The sequence below is a fragment of the Misgurnus anguillicaudatus genome, chromosome 22 (assembly GCF_027580225.2).
Source record: "Misgurnus anguillicaudatus chromosome 22, ASM2758022v2, whole genome shotgun sequence".
NCBI classification, from domain to species: Eukaryota; Metazoa; Chordata; class Actinopteri; order Cypriniformes; family Cobitidae; genus Misgurnus; species Misgurnus anguillicaudatus.
In genome coordinates this window covers 13,112,494-13,133,609 of record NC_073358.2, presented here as the reverse complement: position 1 = coordinate 13,133,609, position 21,116 = coordinate 13,112,494, and the positions used below count along the sequence as shown (strand labels likewise).

General features: G+C 38.1%; 1 protein-coding gene across 1 annotated transcript; it reads left to right on the top strand.

Annotated features, from left to right (window-relative positions):
* Positions 1-3,296: 3,296 nt before the first annotated feature.
* On the top strand, positions 3,297-16,559 carry sat2b (spermidine/spermine N1-acetyltransferase family member 2b). Its single transcript, XM_055201044.2, has 6 exons — positions 3,297-3,602; positions 3,679-3,730; positions 3,847-3,930; positions 4,275-4,376; positions 13,350-13,390; positions 13,536-16,559. The coding sequence occupies exons 1-6, from the start codon at positions 3,540-3,542 to the stop codon at positions 13,707-13,709; spliced, it is 516 nt and encodes a 171-aa protein (XP_055057019.1). The 5' UTR covers positions 3,297-3,539; the 3' UTR covers positions 13,710-16,559.
* Positions 16,560-21,116: the final 4,557 nt, after the last annotated feature.

The following is a 21,116-nucleotide window of genomic DNA, read 5'->3' as shown; positions in this document are numbered from 1 at the left end:
GCTGGGTTATTTACTTCAGATTTCTGAGGTTATACAGTATTGTTCAAAATAATAGCAGTACAATGTGACTAACCAGAATAATCAAGGTTTTTAGTATATTTTTTATTGCTACGTGGCAAACAAGTTACCAGTAGGTTCAGTAGATTCTCAGAAAACAAACAAGACCCAGCATTCATGATATGCACGCTCTTAAGGCTGTGCAATTGGGCAATTAGTTGAAAGGGGTGTGTTAAAAAAAATAGCAGTGTCTACCTTTGACTGTACAAACTCAAAACTATTTTTTTCTGGGATTTAGCAGTGCTGTGAATCACTAAACTAATATTTAGTTGTATGACCACAGTTTTTTAAAACTGCTTGACATCTGTGTGGCATGGAGTCAACCAACTAGTGGCACCTCTCAGTTGTTATTCCACTCCATGATTCTTTAACAACATTCCACAATTCATTCACATTTCTTGGTTTTGATTCAGAAACAGCATTTTTGACATCACCCCACAAGTTCTCAATTGGATTAAGGTCTGGAGATTGGGCTGGCCACTCCATAACATTAATTTTGTTGGTTTGGAACCAAGACCAATGTTGCTTGAGTTCAGAGTTTAGGGGTCGCCTCACAAACTGCCTGTGGCCCTTGGACCCAAAAAGAACAATTTTACTCTCATCAGTCCACAAAATGTTCCTCCATTTCTCTTTAGGCCAGTTGATTTGTTCTTTGGCAAATTGTAACCTCTTCTGCACATGCCTTTTTTTTAACAGAGGGACTTTGCGGGGGATTCTTGAAAATAGATTAGCTTCACACAGACGTCTTCTAACTGTCACAGTACTTACAGGTAACTCCAGACTGTCTTTGATCATCCTGGAGGTGATCATTGGCTGAGCCTTTGCCATTCTGGTTATTCTTCTATCAATTTTGATGGTTGTCTTCCATTTTCTTCCACGTCTCTCTGGTTTTGCTCTCCATTTTAAGGCATTGGAGATCATTTTAGCTGAACAGCCTATCATTTTTTGCACCTCTTTATAGGTTTTCCCCTCTCCAATCAACTTTTTAATCAAAGTACGCTGTTCTTCTGAACAATGTCTTGAACGAACCATTTTCCTCAGCTTTCAAATGCATGTTCAACAAGTGTTGGCTTCATCCTTAAATAGGGGCCACCTTATTCACACCTGTTTCTTCACAAAATTGATGACCTCAGTGATTGAATGCCACACTGCTATTTTTTTGAACACACCCCTTTCAACTAATTCAACTAATTGCCCAATTGCACAGCCTTAAGAGCGTGCATATCATGAATGCTGGGTCTCATTTGTTTTCTGGGATCTACTGAACTTACTGGTAACTTGTTTGCCACGTAGCAATAAAAAATATACTAAAAACCTTGATTATTCTGGTTTGTCACATTGTACTGCTATTATTTTGAACAATACTGTACGTTTTCTTGACCTAGGTGTGACCAACAAATGAGAGTCTAGTATTTTTGCATAATTTAGAATTATATGTTTATTTTTGGCTTAACTAGTTATCACCATACTATCCCTGCTGAAAAAAACAATAAAACCTATTGAAAATTCTATTGGTTTTATTGGGAATTTTATTGGTTATAATGGAATATGGCCCAAAACACACTACAGTGCATGAGTTTGTGTTGGTCTCTAATGGTATGTATTGGTTCTATGTATTGGTTCAAATGGAATATGTATTGGTGCTAATGGAATATGGCCCAAAACACACTACAATGTAGTGGTTTTTTGTTGTTTGTTAATATACACTTAGTTGGCAGTTTTCTGACGATGGTAAACTAAGGCATTTCTGTCTAAGGCATTTAAGTCATTTTTGTTAAACGTATTTAAAATAGCTGATGATTCCCCAAAATGATCATACATTTGAAATCTTCTTGAACACTCACATATTTAGAAATGATCTGACCAGATAATTTTTACAAAAAAACTTTCTGGTCCTGGGGGGAAAGGTCTTTAGGTCACAAAATGAACAGGACTTTATAGGATCGTAAAGATGTTCACTAAATGACACAAAAATTCACCCAATTTGATTTGTGCTGATTAAGCAGATTAAGCTGACCAAAAATCAACATTGAGTCAATGTTTGGCTTTTCAACATTGAAAAATAAATTTATTATAAACATTGATTCAATGTTTGGATTTTCAACATTGAGAAAGCAATACATTAGCAACATTGATTCATATTATTTAGCATTGAAATTTCAAACTTGACCATAATGATGATTCTGATGGAATTTCAACATTTAATCAATGTCACCTTGCTATCTGGGAAAAGCTAATGGTTGGTGTTTTAATGGAAACCATTAGAATTTTCTGTATTGGTTTTATTGTTTTTTTCCAGCAGGGATCACAAAAACAGTAGAACACAAAATGAGCAGCAAAGTTCTTTTAACTTAAACAGTTAATTCAGGGTAATGGGATTCTCCATTGTCTTATTTTCAATCTTTTACAGATCTCGATGTAATAGAAATGTTGAAATGTGATGTGACGCACCATGTGTTAGTTGGTTTTCAGCTTGGGCTGATATAAAAGATAGACAACATACATGAAAAAGTAGTATATACTACACAAATAGTAAACTGAAAATTCTACTATAGTTTTTAACAGTAAATCCTATACTATCCCTGCTGTAAAAACCAGCATACCAGCAAGACCAGCATATGTTGTGTTTTGGTGCTGGTTTGCTAGTGAACACCAGTTAAACCAGCATCAAACCAGCATCACCACCAGCATTAGCACCAGCTAAACCAGCATCAAACCAGCATTAGCGCCAGCTAAACCAGCATTAGCACCAGCATCCCATGCTGGTCATACCAGCATATGTTGTGTTTTGGTGCTGGTATGCTGGTGACCACCACCTAAACCAGCATAGACCAGCATAATTCTCATGCTGGACCATGTTGTTTTTTTCAGCAGGGATAATATATTAACACTAAACTATTTACTAGCTTTTGTAGTCTATACGTTTAATTACAATAATAAAATAGAGTACATCAATGTACAGTACACTACAAAACATAACAAAAAAATCATAAACAAATGTACATATTTGAGCGGCAACAAACATTGTAAGAAGCTTTCAAAATATTGGTAATTTTATACTGTTAAGCTGAGCACTGACCAGGCTGCGTAAAATCTCTCATAGATGACGTACTTGAACACTCAGTTGGCTCTAGTGGGCGGGGTTTGTGGCTAGAAGGGACACAGCTACGGACAAAATCTCGCCGGATGAGCGCTTTTTTCATCATAATCCTACCCTCAAACCTAACCCAAAACCCAAGATTTTATGGGATTTAGTATTATATCTAGACAGAACCACTGTTTTCATCCTAAACCTAACCCAAACCTAACCCTAAAACCAAAATCCCGCGAGATTTGGTCGTATAGCTGTATCCCCTCTAACCAGAACCGTGAACGGACGCAAAGCTGTCCTTCTGCAGACACACATACTATCTTGATAAACCTACTATTCCCTGATCAAAGGTAGCAAAGACCATTGAAGAGACGACGTTTAACTGCGCGAAATGAAGTTCATTGTTCGTGCAGGCAAACCTGAAGATTGCAGAGATATAGAACGCATGATAATGGTAAGCAGAAGTTCCCACGTGCATTAATTCAATCAATATTGATGACTTTACTTGATTATCTGTGTTTTAATTGTAGGAACTGGCCGTTTATGAAAATATGCCAGACCAAGTGAAGATATCCCATAAAGGTGTTGTGACTTAACTTAGCCGACCTCTTTAAACAAATTTTGTAATACATTATTCTGCATAGCCTACTGCAGATAGTTTCTTGTTGTGTGGGTTTTTATTTTTAATTGTTTTGCAGAGTTGGAGAGGGACGGATTTGGCTCAAACCCTTATTACCAATGTCTTATAGCTGAGGTGCCTGAGGAGCAAAAGTCTAAAGATGGTAATAATGACTCCTAAAAGACCAAACAACACCAGGGTATATATAAAGAGGAATATGGTAAACAATATGAACGACTACTGATAAACTTGGATCTTTAAAAATCTTTGCACATGAACACCCTGTAATAATTAATCTCAGTTGTCAAAGCAAAGCTCAAAAGTCACATGATGCATGAACAGCCACACACTCATATTTACTTGCAACATTGATTTTATCTCCACATTATTCACCTGTCAGATATGTATACTGATATGTATACTGATTTCCTCAGTGTTTGCAAAAATGTCCACTGTGATTATGTCTTGAAGAGTTTTTGTATCTTCTTTTTTCTTATACCGCAACAGGACATACCAAAGTTGGATATGCTCTCTTCTTCTATACGTATAGCACCTGGAAAGGGAGGGTTGTGTTTATAGAAGATTTATATGTCATGCCAGACTACAGAGGTGAGCATTTGTCATTAACAAAAACAACAGACACTGTCTCAACAATCTTTATTATACAGTGACTGAGCCGTGTTGTGGGCAGTGATCCAACACGCTATTCAAGTTGCGGCTTGGCATCCTTTGCCGGTCCCATTCCTCTCTCTTCATCTTTTACTTTCTGTCCTCTCCTTACTGTCTGTTAATTAAAGGCAAACATGTTCCAGTCCTTGATTCTAACTGGACAATAACTATTTTATTTATGATAAAACACAGCCATGACTGTTTCACATTGTGCACTCTTACCTTATTTGCTGACATACACTATTCAAAACAGCATTATGAGTATTTTTTTTGAAGACTACATTAAATAATTGTACTTATTTATCTATTTAATTAATGGGTTATTTGAAGCTGCAGTTGGTAACGTTTGCCTCTCTATCCCCATCTTTGTTTGAACTATATAATTGCAGTTATTATTGCATGTATTATTTTATAGGCCCATGTACATTACTGTGACACTCATCAGAACATTGACACATGTTTTCTGAAAAGCCCTTAATCTGTTACATTAGTACTTAGAAAACAAGGTCTACTGCCAAATATATAATTTTTTAAGAGATGTAGAACATCTGTGAAACAAATTTAAAATTATGAATAAATCAAATCAAAATAGCTGTCAGATAAACTATAACGAACAACTCAACAGATTTTCCAATTTGTTTAAAAACTAAGGCATGATCAGAAGATAAACATACCAAAAAACATCAATAATTCTCTAAATATGCAAACAGTAGACCTAATGTGCATTATTTTAAAATGCTAACAGGAGTCACACTAACAAACAGGAGTTTCTAACAAAACACACTGAACTAAAACGGAATCTATTTAGACTGCAGTGTTTGTTATAAATCCATTGCTCATGCCTAAATAGGAATGTAAAACATTAATGTGTTCTTAATCTTTTTACTTCAACTTCATTTTGTCGCGGTTTGTCTTTCCTGCTCCAGACAGATATCTTTAAACCATATCCAAATGAAGACGCATGTTGATAGGCGCATCAAGATATCGTGCATGGATGGACTAACTGGAATGAAAGTATCTTTTTTGCAAATATTACTTGTTTATTATTCAGGGACAAAACAATCTACCCAGCATTAAAGAGGAATATTAAATTAAATCAACATTGTCTGTCGCACTGATGTCTACTTAGAAGACATCTTGAGCAGGTTGATCTTGTCGATCTCATACAAACGCCATACGGACAACAGGTGTTGTGTCGAGGTCTGTTCCCCCTGTGTTCCCCCTATTTTTCCCTTCAGTGTAGTGTTTTTATGGCGTTTTTATCACGTTATAGGTTTTATTATTTATATATTTAAAGTTTTAATGGCTACTGAGATGTATATGTGTGCATTTCTGTAATGTATCTGTATTGTTCTTAATGGTAAGTCAATTATTTTTACAGTATGAATCATACTATATGTATAATATTTATTTAAATATGTATGCAAACATTACATTTTTAAAACAACCAGTAAAGAAAAAAAAGAGAAAAAGACAGGCTATATTTTAAAAGAAATACACTAATAGAAAACTGTCAAATGTATGAAATATTTAATAAATTGTATTATAAAATACATGATATTATGCCTTTTTAGTATAACCAATTCAAATCTTTAATCTTTCTAAATGTAACGTGATGAAAACGCTATAAAAGCACTACACTAAAGGGAAACATAGGGGGAACTGAGTTCGACACAACACCGGCACATCCGGGAACTTGACTGTAAATTTTGTCACCGCCCCTTTTCGGGGGATAAAAAAGCAGCGCTTCCATTGGCTTTATTCAAAATAGCAGAACAAAGCAACGTTTTTACACAGCCGGCAGGCGTAGATAACTTGTGAAATCACTCAGATTAAACATGTCGAGTATCTGTCCACCCTGCGTGCCATGGAGCCCGAGAGATGCATTGACACATTTAATTTGGTCAATATAAAAACATGTCTCTTTCATTCTCACAGCGTCAAATTTGTGTAACAACGCCATCCAGTGATTGCTGGAAATATCGCTAAGCCTTAGTTGTATGGCTGGACGGAAAAGTGCACTCATTACTCTAAATATAAAGACATAATAAATAAATACGAATTGCTTCCCTGTTGACTCGATGAGGTACGAGTTTAATGTCCGGGTAAGACATCTCTGGCCAATAGGGAGCGTTGTTGCACGGGTTTGATGCTGGGAGAATGAGGGAGACATGTTTTTATGTTGACCAAATTAAATATGTTAATTTATCTTTCGCGCTCTGTGGCGGGCAGGGTGGACGGATGGTTCCTCGGCGTGTTTGATCTGAGTGATTTCGTGGGTTGTTTGCGCCTGCCGGCTTTGTGCGAAGGTTGCTTTGTTCCGCTGTTTTGAATGGAAGTCAATGGAACGTCTAGTGCGATTTCTATGAAGGTAATTTAACGCCTAAAAGATTTGCATGCGCAGGATAAAATTAGTAAGAATGTACTTGACATTGCAAGCGTAAAATAAATTTGCATGTGCAAAAACAGTTTTGTAAAGGTGTAAATCAAGTTGCAAGCGTAAGAAAACAAGTTTTACAACATTCTACTGTTAATTGTAAGTGTAATTCGTGTCTTGTAAAACTGGAACTTCATATTTACGCAAATAAGTATGAACTGTATGCATCTGACCTCAGTTTTTCCGCGCTTATACTTTTGGCACGGTTTTTGCGCTGAAATTCTGCCAAAAGTATTGCAAGTCTGCAAACAGTGGTGTGCAATCAAAAGCACACATTTATGAAGGGCAAATATGAATTAATCGCGTAGAATCTGTCTCTGTGTGTAAAATAAACCAGTTGTAAATGAATTGTTGCATACGAAGGGAAAACTATTTCCTGAAATAACCCGACATCTACTGGTCCCTCTGCGCTTGCAGTTTTGTCACGATTCTCTCACTGATTTGAGTTTGCAAGCGCGGGTGGGAAGGCGGGGTTATGAAACAGGATTTCAGAGCCCATCCCATAACCTCTGAACTCTTTCATGACATTTTCCTTAATATAAACTTGGCCATTTTCTTTTTTTACTCTTGTTCCCTTTTCTTACTCGTCCTGGTTTTGTTATTTTTAGTAATTTTTGTTTCTTCATTCGACTGTAGAGGTTCTACCCTCAGCTGTGATTTCGGGTTTTTCACCTTATCACTCTATCACTATTACATTCAAGCTGAAGTCACAAGAAGCTCTCTGCGGGTACACACTGTTCTGACCCCTCTTATGGCACTTTTCCATTACCCCACGGTTTAGTTTAGTTTGGGTCGGGTCAGCTCACCTCACTTTGGCGTGGTTAGCTTTTCCCTCGAGTTTAGTATCACTTCATAGTGGGCGGGATTATAGGCGTGTCGTTATATTAGTGCTGCCTATGCTGTGACATCATACAAGTGAGAGCGTCGGTATACATCGGTATACATTCCCATATATTCATTTATTTCTCAATCCGCCACAAAATTAAAATTGGCCACCACAAATAGATGTTTGCACATCGCGTTTATCACTACCTCTGTCTCACATGACAGTTTCTGTATAAACACCCGACCAGTGGCGTCAGTCGACGGCGCTCCGCTGAGCCTCATTGAAGTTGCATTTAAGCATATAAAATTCAAGAAAATGTGTGACCGAATCATGAAAATTATGAAGTTTTTAGCTATAACTTTAAAAATTTTTGAGATATTGACCTGAATCTTTCAGGATAAGCTGTTTGCAATATCCTCTTCATATTCTACTTCTGAAAAGTCAGATATATAAAAAAACAAACCACTAATTACACCAAATAACACTCTTTATTCAGTCTATACTATATGGCTATACGGCTGCTTCCCATTCTTTACCATTCAAGCAGATTTTGGTAGAGGTAAAACCACCTGTGGTAGTCGTTCAAATTTATTAAAATTTCGTTCACTTGTAGTTTAGCAATTAAACTAAATGTCTTTACAATTTCAAGACTGTCTTTACTCAACTTCAGCAAAAACAGCGATGATTTTACAAACAACAGACTTTGGCGAGCTCGCACGGCCAGTAGTTAAACACGAAAGGTGGTGACTGAAAACGAAAAGGTACCTATGCTTCTTCCGGTGATGTTAACAATAAAAACTCAGAAATTTCGCCATCAACAAACCAACAGAAGCATTATTTTCCACAACACCGCGCGCCGCCTGAGGAAATCTTGAGTTTCGTTGAGCGGAACCAAAAAGTCAGCTGCGACAGCGGAGTTAGCAACATACCTACTTACTTATAGCAGAGCACAGATGACAACATGTTTGCTCGAGACAGCGCAAGCTAGCACTAAAGGTAAAGCTAACATTATAGCGTGACGCTATATCAGTGATCTACTGTGTTTTTGCGTCACGTTTGGTATCAGCTCGGGTCGCTTGGAACCCCAACCGAGGTGGTACGAAAAAAGTATCGGGTACCACGTACTCCACCTAATGGAAAAGCTCCCAAAAGTAAGCTGACCCGACCCAAACCAGACCAAACCGTGGGGTACTATGCAGGGCCGGGTCTACAGGGGGGCTGGGGGGGCATTGCCCCCCCAGATTTTCCTTCTGCCCCCCCAAAAAATGTCCAGCCAACCTTAAAATAACGAAGTCTCTTTACACAAAAAACGTCTTCTTTAGACAAGCACTAGCGTTTACAGCTCCCGCCCACAATCGTCTGATTAGCTTATTCAAACCTTAAAGGTCTTTTCAGCAGTATTTAAGTCACAGGAAAAGTACTACTGTTCTCTATGACGGTAACAAAAAAAATCGCATCTTTAAAATATATATCAAAAACAATGCAATTTAGTATTACATAAACGTAATAACCCGACACATATTAAATTAAAACTTTTTTTATAGTAAAACATGCCCAAAATAGCCCCTTATCCTTTCTTAGACTCACCTCATTATTTATTCATGCAAATACAACAGCCAATGGCAAGTCTCCAGCAGCATTTAATGTGTTTGTTTTAGACGTAGTTCTGTTTATTAAAATTAGAATATGCAGTTTGGTTGTGGCATACTATATAGTAGATATAAATGATATAAGATGGTTATACAGTAAATATACAGTATTGTAACAGCTGAGCATCGCGTGCAGTGCAGTTTTAAAATCAAATTTTAGCGGTTTTGTCATCGTCATTCATCAGCTCATTCAGCTTTCACTCCGCAAGGTCATCGTAAGGTAAAACGTTGTATTTTATAATGTTGTGTTGTATTATAATATCTAATTTTCTGTGTTATGAACAAAGCAGTGTGATTTATCTTTGGTCTCGTCGCAAATCACACTTACAGTATTTTAGGGCTTGCGCTTTTGTCTGGTGCTGTTATAGGCAATGCATGTCAAATTGCTTACTTGATGCAACAATATATTATTTAAAGCATTGTGCTTTGTTGTGATATTTGAGGTTGCTGCAGCAGCATGATAGGGTCAGGAATTAATGACAATACAGCTTATCGCATATATCACATTGAAAATACATTATTTTAAATGAAGAAAATGTTTGAGAAGTGGAAATAAAGTTCCTAACAAGTGTTTATTTAAAATAAAGGCATATGTTGGGTAGGGTAGGTATAAGAATGGCTTTAATTTATCTATAAGTGAAATAATAGATTAAATGCAGTGTAAACATTAATAAAATATAGCTATATGTACAGCTTTATATTTATATCACCTGCTTGCCTGATTTCATTAACTGTGACTAAATGTGTCAAACTAGTGTAATCATTATAACATAATAAATCATTAATCTAATTGCATCTACTTTTAAAATTTGAACGTGCAAAATGACATATAAATTGCCTTTTATTATAAGGCATGCAAAGTAATATTGGATTGAAACATCCATAATTTAAGTGTATGAATCATTTTAGTCGAGAAATGGCTGCCCACCCAAAAATCCTGACTGCCCCCCCAGTCCAGCAAGCCTAGTACCGGGCCTGGTACTATGCAATGGAAAAGCGCCATTATATGCGCCGGGCTTCGGTGTCATAGACCGGAAGCACTGTATATGGTTTACAACTTGGAATGAAATTATCTTGAGAACAGACTGCTTGTTATAATTTCAAAAGGCTCTCGCGGCACAATGATGTCACTTGCCAGCTGGTTTGTGCAGCGCTGCTTGAAGTTAAAGCGTAACTTAACCCCTGGTCAGAGCCTGACTCCACCCACTGGCAATATTTGAAAAATGCAAGAAAAGTGGGCAGATCCCAACGGAGATAGAGGAGACGAACTTAAGTGTGTAGTGAGATTGTAACAAGGGCGTGGTGAGCTTGAATCTGCTTACGTCACGAGTTACTTTTTGGACCCAACATCCAATAGGAAAATTAAACTGCAGTGGCCACCGTTCAACCTGAAGAGGGCAGCACTCAGTTTTTACACCATATATTGTAGTATTGATACACTTTATATACAAATGTCAAAAAACTTAGTAAAATGAATGAACAGCGCTAATAAAGCATCATTCTTACAGATCTTTAACTAAAAAAGTTGGTTTAGGGTTTAGTTACTCTTTAATAACAAGGGGGCCCCCTAGTGGTGCGAGGCCCTATGCAGTTCGCATAGCCTGTGTATAGGGAGGATCAGCTCTGGGTATTAAGATGTGTTTTCGTTGATCGGATCACGAGTGGACATGAGAGACACATTTTGTTTACACCTGGTATTGAAATCTGTCTCATCCACTTTCGACCACTTCTGTCCTGATTACTGTAAGGGGACGGTCGGTGTAAGATGGTGGGTGATAGGGCTGAAACGATTCATCGAGTTACTCGATTTACTCGATTCAAAAAATTCCTCGAGGCAAAAATTCTGCCTCGAAGCCTCGTTAAATTCCTATGACGCGCACTACACGCGCCGAGATCTGATTCACACGGACCGTTGTTCAATGTTCAGGAAGCACATCATAGCGCGTGGTACATTTTGAATTTAGTTGGCGCGATGGCGGAGCGAATATGTCCATAAACAGCAGAGAGAGACTGTCTAAAGTTTGGGATCATTACATTATCATTACATTCAGCATCTGAACTGAAAACATCCACTGTTGTTTCACCAAGCGTCGATGAAACAAGGTAACGTAGCTTCCACTGATTTTAATCCCATACTGTATTTGTAGCGATGTCGTTATGCGGTTTGACTAGATATGATGTTTAGCTTTGTTGTTTTTAAGTAGTAAACGTGTTCACGTTCAATTGCAGAACAGTATAGATTAAAAAAGAACCCCTTCAGATGCACGCATGCACTTTACAGGTGTGTGTACCAAAAAACGGCACCACAGTGCAATCATATATGGGCAACTTGTAATTTGACATATTTTGTTCAATAATAATAATCTCTGTCTTATTGGAGTTTAGCATAAGGAAGTTATTCTCTCTCACGCGAGTCAGACCGATCGCGCAATGCATCACATATGCTTAAACTTTTACGTAGCCACGCAACAATAATTTCAGCATGCATTCACTGTATACAGCGGGACGTGATGTTGTGATTTTTCGAACGGATTCTTAACCTAAAATGCACCGCAATGCAAGTGATGCAAACCAAATGCAGCGTTCTATTGAAAATGAATGTATGTATTTCTGCAGTACCAAAATACAATGAAGCAACTGAACGTCTGACTGGGGTGTCACTCTTCCTCACCCACAGAACGCGTGCACAGACAAACACTAGTGCACGTGCGCGCATACACACAGGTTGTTACCATAGCAAATAGGCTCACCCCAGAAATGATATATTATATGTTAGTAGCCTAATGGTAAATGCTGCAGGTGTAGAAATGTACATAAACCAGATATTTACTCTGACGTCAGGGCTAGATTACAGCATGAAACCTGTTGTGCATATTAATAAATTAAAGTGTTTAATTGTTGGCACTGGCACTTATAAACACTAAATGGGTAAAAAATTGAAATAAATAGGCTTATTTCTTGGAGCCAAATACCTCTGTTTTTTTAGAAATAAAAGCCAAATGCTTGAACATTTTACAGCCAAGCCATTTTTGTTATGAATTATTTGTTTTAGTTGTTTAAAAACACACAAAAAAATTATCCGATTACTCGATTAATCGATCGATTCAGTGCTAGATTAATCGATTACAAAAAGAATCGATAGCTGCAGCCCTAGTGGGTGAGTCTCTCTGCTGTCATTTAAATGCAAGCGGGACAAATGAAGGGTTTAAATGGAGGCAAACTAATATCAATCCGCTGCTTGTGTTGTTAGTAAAGATGCTGCACAGTGTTTTGTACATGTATATGTAAAAGCTTTCTCTAATATTTCAGTGAGATTTATGGAATAAGCTTGCAAAACTTTCACATGCTTGCAAAATAAAACTAACGAAAGACGTGGAGATCAGCCGCTTTAGTTTTATCAATGAAACTCTAAAGATAGTGCTGTAGACTGTGTGTTTCGCGCTAGAAGTCAGAAAAGATGTAAAACACATTGTGCTCACTACCAGGGGTGTCGTTAGGCCATTTTATGGTGGCTTTAACCATTAAAGCTCCTGTTCTTTCTGTGTTTTTGAAGCTTTGATTGTGTTTATGGCGCGGAATATAACATGTATTTATACTGCTGGTTTCACTGTCCTCAAAACGGGCTGATTTCTTCCTTTTTGTATGAAGTCCCTCCTTCAGAAATAAGTATCGTGTTCTGATTGTGTAGCTTGTTTAGTGTGTTGTGATTCGATAGCATCTTAGCTTGTGGTTAGCTTAGCTGGCGACTGACGTATTCCTGTGGGTGGACTAGTTTAGTCAGAAAACCATTCTACTGAGGTCATTAAGGCAGGAAGTAGAGGGCTGGGTCTAATTTTTCTGAAAAACTTAGCTTATTACAATATCTTGCTTACTGCATGAGTACCAACAAATTAAGTGGATGTTTGAAATTATACAATGAAAGTTAAAGCATATGTTATTTGTTATCAACTCTTGAGTAATACTTGACTGTTCATTGATTAAGTAATTTCTGCTTTCCCTAGGTAAAGGCATTGGGAAGGCTTTAATGGCAACTGTTGCCAAAGTAAGTGTTTGGGCTTATTTGTGTCTTCATTAAATGCATTAAAAGCCTAACGTTTAAACAATTATATGTAAATAAATCTTAGTTTGTACTTACATTTTTATTAAATCAAAATTTCTATCTGTCTGTCTATCTATCTTGTCTATAGGTGGGCAAAGAGAAGCAGTGCATGCGTTTACAGCTCTCAGTTCTGGATTGGAACAGACCCTCTTTGGAGTTTTATTTGGCTAAAGGTGCAGAGGACCTTACAGCTAAAGAAGGCTGGCATTTTATCCGCTTCAGTGGAGAGGCTCTAGACAGTCTAGCTCAGGAGGCACCTTAGTTGAGAGGCTCCTCGCCGCAGAGCAAAAAAGGGGGGTTCGTCGGATTCTGCGGCGGGTGTCATGAACAATTCTGTCCCCCCTGGTAGTTCTGCCCCCTCAGGACCCCCCGCAATTCCATTGGCTGAAAAAACTCCTCATGGCTAGTTTTTTAAGTGCCTTATTACAATTCCTACAAAATCGCGTTATGGTTTATGTAGTGTTATGCCCTCCATAGGGAAAAACAATGAAGGAGGAGGATGCAAGAACGGCAGTTTCAAAATATATGTTTATTCTAAGCAATCATCACAAAAATATGGCTATGCGGGCGTTTAAAATTCACAGCAGCGCCTGATTACGTCTTGGTCCTGGCCAGGGATCGGTGTCAGCTTTTGGCATCGCAAGTCAGGGTGTTTTTATAGACGGGCACACCTGTGCACCGGTAATCCCAATCCACCTGATTACTCCCCACAGTACTACAGCGCAACTGTAGAGGGAGCATAACACACGGCACAAAAGTAAACACGGAGAGGTGGCTGTGACAGTAAGAACGTTGTTAAAATTACAATTGACGTCTTTTAAATGATATGTTTCATATAGTAAATGAAGCTATAGGTGGTGAGATCTACACATTGCTTGTGTCATTTTATTTTTTAGACATTACATACTGTACCAGGGCTGGACAAAAAAGGGCCCTGGCATTTTTGCTCAGACCGGCCCACCACAATCGGTTGGACACAAACAAGCAGTACAGCATCCTTGCGGCCACTGTGGATAAGCATATGTACTGTTCCATTCCCAAAAAACCCTACAAAGCTGAGAACTAAGTGCCATGGACCAGTGTACCAGTGCAAGTGGAACAAGGTACTAAGGGCCAATCTCATTTCTCTGTCTTACCCCTTCCCCTTTGTCTTCGTCTTCCCCTTGCCCCTCGAAACCGAGTGAAGGGGAAGGGGTAAGACAGATCGTTCGTCTAAAAAATGAGACACCACTCAATTACCGTTTGCATCACCTTCCCTTGATGCTAACTGGCTGCTACTTAAACAGACAAGTGTTGACATAAACAAAGAAGATACCGTCGTCTCAGGTGTGGTATCGATTGCCTGAGCTGAGCTCAACAAATAGCGCATAACTTAGCTGCTAGCTAGCGCCTTAACTAGCGATTCAAAACAAAAAAATTACACTTAAAACCGCTTGAACATTTTATTAAAAGTATCATAAAACATGCGTGTCATAATATAATTTCAATTAAACTGCCGAAAATAACGTTACTTTCATTTGTGCGACTCCTTGACAGTTCAACGTTCAGCCATAAAACATATTGATGCCGGCTCTCCTGAGAAATTCCTACGTTTACGTGTACCCCTCTCTTTCAAGTGTGGTCCTTATCACACTTCATTTCAAGGGCTGTGTAGCCTTACGTCTTGGCCCTAGCTCTCGATCAAATGGAGAATTGAGACGCCACTTCGCCTCACATGAACGCGCAAAACCGAGGGGTAGGGGTAAGGGGAAGTGGTAAGACAGAGAAATGAGACGCACCCTAACTCTTGACTGACTCCCTGGTGATCAAAGGTGGCAGTGGAGTAGGCCCTATACAAGAGGGCATCCTAAGAAAGAGAGAGGGACAAGAATGATAACTGAATGAGCAAAATGATCATCATACAAGTATCTTTAATATATAACAACGTAGAGCAGTGGTCTCAAACTCCCGGCCAGCGGCCCATTTGCGGCACGCCCTCCCCCTCTTTCAACGCACCTTTCAACAATATAACATAATCTGGCCAGCAGAAAGAATTTAATTCACTTTGTTTATTTAATTAAATATTTAAGGGTTTGTTCACATGTCGCATCTAACAACGCGTGTTAAAACAAGTCAAGGCGTTTCTTACTTTCTAAAGTGCTCGGGAGCTGAAGTTGCGCTCCGTGGCGTGGCGTCACCCGTTGCTACGCAGCCATGAGCCGCGCGCTCCGTGATTGCGAGGATAACGGAATGCGTGATTGGATTTTAATTCCTCATCTGAACCTCACGTCAATCACATCATTGTCACCATGCGATCAGTTAATCTAGTAGTGTTTGTCTAGAGAAGATTTGAAGAGTTTCGTTGCAAAACGAGATAAATCAATTTTTTTACATTTTTGTCAAAACATGTTTATTATTATGTTATCATGTTATTATTTTGTTGTATGGTGCTACTTAGCTGTATTTTTTAAGTTAAGAAGGTTTAAATCAAAACAAACCAACTGCAGTTGAATTGAAATTAATTGGAATGCACAACCAAAAAACGAGATTTCTGAACAATTAACAAAACGGTGGTTATCTCGTTTTGCAACGGAACTCTTCATTTGTTGATTTGTATGATGGAGACACCGCATAAGGAGGCAGAGCAGTAGATGTAATGCCGTATTAAACTACAGATATAAAAAGAGTACATACAGAGGATAAAAGTATGTATACCGATATATATATTGAAGTATAATATATTATTATGTAGCTTGCTATGCAATTACACATAGAGCGGTATTATTATTTTTTCTGTCCAACTAGCTTATGTAACATTGACTACCCATTCAAAAGTTTTAGGATCACTTTCACTTATTAATATTTTTCCACATATAATAGCAAATTCATTAAAACTGTGGAATAACAAAGATGGAACATAATGAAAGTCAATACTATGACAGAAAACAATCCAAAATAAATCAAAACAGAAACACTTACTGATGGTATTTTTTGTAATAATTTATAAATTTAATTTGTTAGTTTAGTGCAAGGTCAGGGCTTTGAACCAAATTTTTTCCCAATAGGTTTGTTCCAAACAGAAACAGTATTTTAACGTTTCTGGTTTTCGGTTCAACCCTAAAATTGACATTCCTGAACCGGTTACAACAAAAAAATGTATTCCCGAACTGGTTAATAACGTTCCATGTCAGCTGTGGGACAAACAAAAAAGTAGACTGATCATTAGTAAATTTAACTTAAATTATTAGTCTACATCATTTTCCTTAAGTCTCTATCTTGTCATCAAACATAAAAAAAGGCTACATTATGTAAGCGGCATAACTGCATAACTCTTCTGACATGCCTACATTTGTTTCAGCATTATACATGAATTAATACAAGGACTATTTCTGCCATGTCATTTATTGGCAAACAACCTAAACAAATGTTTTTATTAGAAAAAGAATACTGTGGTTCACTTGCTTTTTAAAACGTGTCTCTCCGTGCATGCGGTTGAATGTGTCCTATGCCCTTGAATGTGCCCTGTGCCCTTTTGGGATCAGAGCTCTTGGTGTGTGGACTTGAGAGGGAGTTCCACTGCTGTGTCTTGTACTGTGGTCCGTTGGGATGCATTTGACGAGTGAAGCACTGAGGGACAGCATGGTTTTCACTTTGTGTGGAGCGATTGTTTATGCTGTCAAAAGTGCACTTAAACTTAAACACGCGCATACACACAGACAGAGGATGAATTCCAAACGTCACTTCGGGAAGAAGATGCAGCATGGACGATCGCTGCACGTGGAGTGAGGGTTGTGTTGTTTTTCGGTGCTTTGTTCGTCAGATGTATTTTGATGGACTACAGTGTGGGACGCAGCGGTGCAGCTCTCTCTCTGGTTTGTACATCGGGAGTTCTGATCTTTAAAGGGCATAGGGATAATCACATTTGATTTTGACCGTACACATTCAACCGCATGTGCGTCTGTGCGTACAGAAAATTGCTCGCTTTAGCGCCTTTTTGCGGTTAAATTGTTTAAAATCACTTAAGTGTTAACATTTGCAAGTCTTTGAAACGTGTGCAAATTATCAACTTTCACCCTATTTAAATTTGCATTTTAATCTGCGAATTGCAAGCGAGCAGAACCGTGGGTCATGATCTGTACGGATCATTTTACAAAATCATCAGCAGCAGCTTTGACGGCCTGGAAATCTCTCGCCATCTTTTTTAGGGCATCTTGTGTTGACATGACCATCCTATGGGCAGAGAGGATGTCCATCCCATCCGTCTGAAGGTACTTTGACAATGGTGATGTATGCTCAAATATCCTAAGGAATAATTGAGCTGTCAGTATTGTCTCATACCTGAGTAGGCCCTCTTTGTATCATCTGGGTTTGGTGCGTACATTTCCTTTCACAGTCTTCAGTTCCTGTATGGCTTTGAGCGTGGACAACACATCAATGTATAAACTGTCTTAAGGCTTTCCAAACTATCCAAACATATGACTTCCTGATGAAACCTGCTGTGTCATTGAGGAGATCAAACAGTGATCCACTCTCTATCACTATTTGAGTGGTATCAGACAGCACAAGATTGAGTACATGTGAATAGCACCATACCTGTACATGGTTGGGGGACTGTGATGCCAGCAGTGCAGAGAAGCGTCTGTAATTCCCCTGCATATTTGAAGCTCCATCTGTTGCATTTCCAATGCACAGACTTGAGTCCAGTTTCAGATGCTCAAGGACCTCTTTTAGCAAGTCGACTAAGGACTGTCCAGTGGACGCGCTGCACCGGACCACTGTGACAAGGCTCTCATTGACAACATCAGTCACCTCAAAATAACTGAGCATTGGTCTTGTGCTGTTATGTCCTGTATTGTATCCAGCTGGACAGGAAACATTTCAGCTTTCCGGGTCTCAGTGGAGATGTTTTGCTGAATTAAGTTCCGGATAGTATCAATCACAGAGTTGACGGTCGATTTAGACAGTAGAGAGATGAGGGAACCTCTGCCTCTACATCCTGGTGACACATGCAACTTTTTGCTCTTCTTAATCACATTACTTTGGCACTCTTTTAAACACACATCCGATTTTCCCAATAAAAAGATTAGCAAATTTCCATGCTCGAGGCTATCATTGTCCAGGGTAAACACAGCCTCAGTCTCCATCGGTCTGTAGCTTAGGTCCCTCTTTCCTATCACTTTTACTAGCTCCACTACCCATTCCAAAACCTGATGCCTCTTCTTGATCTGATTTCTGTGCTCTGTCAACTGTCTGCCCCCCAGTAGGTTTTTGATGTTAGCTTTTGATCATTAAAACAAATAAGCTTTGGCACAATTTGTGTGTACCATGCTTTTTTCATACTCAACCCTTTAGAACACAATAATATGTGGATGTAGAATACTGCTAATTCTAAAAAGAATTTTTTTTTCAATGAACTAGTAGTAGTTTACAATTCCAAGTATAGGCTACTTCGTTTTAAAGAGCACAAACCCCTCTTTAATATGACACCAAACAACATTTACCTCTCGTTGTTAAGATACTTCCCATAAAAAAAGAAAAACTAACTATACTACCAAATTACTCACACAAAACGTCCCAATTATATATATGATATTAATATTATTCACTCACCGTAAATATTGCATATTAATGATATTGGAAATTCATTAGAAAACAAGAAAATATCTACTTCGTTTAATATACAGCTAAATAAAATATACAGCTTTCAAACTGCAAAGCCGGTTAGCTACCTCAAGTTGCAATTGAATAAGTTAACTCTACCAACCTAGCTACAAAAACAATGCAAAATAGCTTATGCTGTGATATTTGACTTTTTGGCTAGTGCTGTAGGTGACAATCTGACAGACTTTATGACAGACAACGATTATGTTGTCTTACTCTAACATTCATTAATTTAGGTAAATCATCATCTTCGTCATGTACCAACCAAGTCAACACACACACTACCCTCCTGCCCCCCCGATTAACACTCCCTGTTAATCATGTAGCTACCGTTTTAATTACACTCTCCTGCTGCTCACTCTGTCCCTCCTTGACTTCACAATTATGCTCCTCTGCCTGGGTGTCGCCATGGCTAGTCACCACTCCTCCATCATGTGCTATGTTCACCTGTTTTTGCATGTCGTCAGGTACTGTAGGCTTAGAAACTGAAGCTACAGTAGCACGAAACATGTCAGTTATTTTTACACATGTTGAGGCATCAACCTCTAGAATTTGCCTGCAACTTCTATGCACCCCTCTTGCGCTTTTGTTTCTTCATCCTTAATCCACAGATTTCTGGCTCTGAGCTACTGACTGCATCTGACACAAGAAACTGGGGGGGGGGGCTGTTAAGAGATTATTGGGCCAGCACAGTGTCAGTATGGAAAATAAACCAATGGGCCTCTGTCGGTGCTTTATGGGCCGGTTGTTGGCCAATTAAAAAAAATCATGTTATGTCAACCGGCTCCAAGTGCGTCTGTCCACCCGGTATGCCAGATTACCAGTCCAGCCCTGTACTGTACCATTTCCACTTTTGTACTGTGTAAGTTAATAAATGACTTATACAGAACATGATTATTACATAGTTGAATCACACATTAAAATTATCATTTATACGTCATGATTTATACGTAATGATTACTACACTTTTACTATAAAAAACTAAATTTCGTTAGGTATGTTAATAATTTACAAAAATACAAATATTGATGAAGATGATGATGACACAAAGATGATGACAAAAAACTACTGACATGTTTTCAACATGAATATTGGTTTATTATATTATTTTTTGTAAGCTTCTATTTAAAAAAATATTTTGTATACCTCTATTTTGTACAAAGTAATTAGCTTGCTAGACAACTAATGCAGACAAGATGTGGCTATTACCAGTCAGGGTCCTGGGGGGACAGAATTGCCAGGAAGGGACGGAGTTGCTCATGACACCGGGTGCAGTTGCTTTCCACCGACTGTGTTGATGAAAGCACGATGGAAAAAGACTTGCTGACAACACAGCTTAATGATCATTGGCCCAGGGATGTCAGCCAATGACTTCTTAATATTTAAAACTATATTTTTTCAACTTGTTATGGACTTATGACATTTATATTTTAATGAATTCCTGAAAACTTTTGTATTGGTGTTGAATTATTTGAAATGTGAGCTGTTTATATTTTACACAACAGAAACAAATTTTATTACCACTAGACTTAGATTTATACATCAGAACATTTACTAAGTTGCCTTTTCCAGTAATGAACAGTTCACCTTTGTTAATTCTCCTTGTAAACATCTTCATGTAAATGAATTTACTGCAGAAGTGTAAAGTACTTGAGTAATATTACTTGATTACTGTACTTAAGTATTATTTTTGGGGAGTTTTACTTTACTTGAGTACAATTAAAAATCAATACTTTTACTTTTACTTAATTACATTTTTTTTAAAGTACCTTTTACTCCTTACAATTTTATTTACAGTCAAAAAGTACTTATTTTTTTAGAAATTAAATCATTCCATTTTCCCTTACTCTTACCAAAACAATTGAATTGTGCTGATGGTTATTTTTTCTGGATCATTTGGACCATTCTAAGGAATTGGCCAACAGTTCATCCAATAATGAAGATTTTTTCGCTTCTTTGAAACCGACAACACATAAAGTGTGTTCCCGTGTGACACGTTGCCTGCTATTTGCAGCCTCTCTATCAAGAC

What these genes read in the sequence shown, in the direction of transcription:
- sat2b (XM_055201044.2), top strand. Translation starts at nt 3,540, where the DNA reads ATGAAGTTCATTGTTCGTGCAGGCAAACCTGAAGATTGCAGAGATATA. An exon ending in AGTGAAGATATCCCATAAAG is followed by an intron (nt 3,731 to 3,846) that starts GTGTTGTGACTT and finishes ATTGTTTTGCAG; the next exon opens with AGTTGGAGAGGGACGGATTT. An exon ending in TGTCATGCCAGACTACAGAG is followed by an intron (nt 4,377 to 13,349) that starts GTGAGCATTTGT and finishes TGCTTTCCCTAG; the next exon opens with GTAAAGGCATTGGGAAGGCT.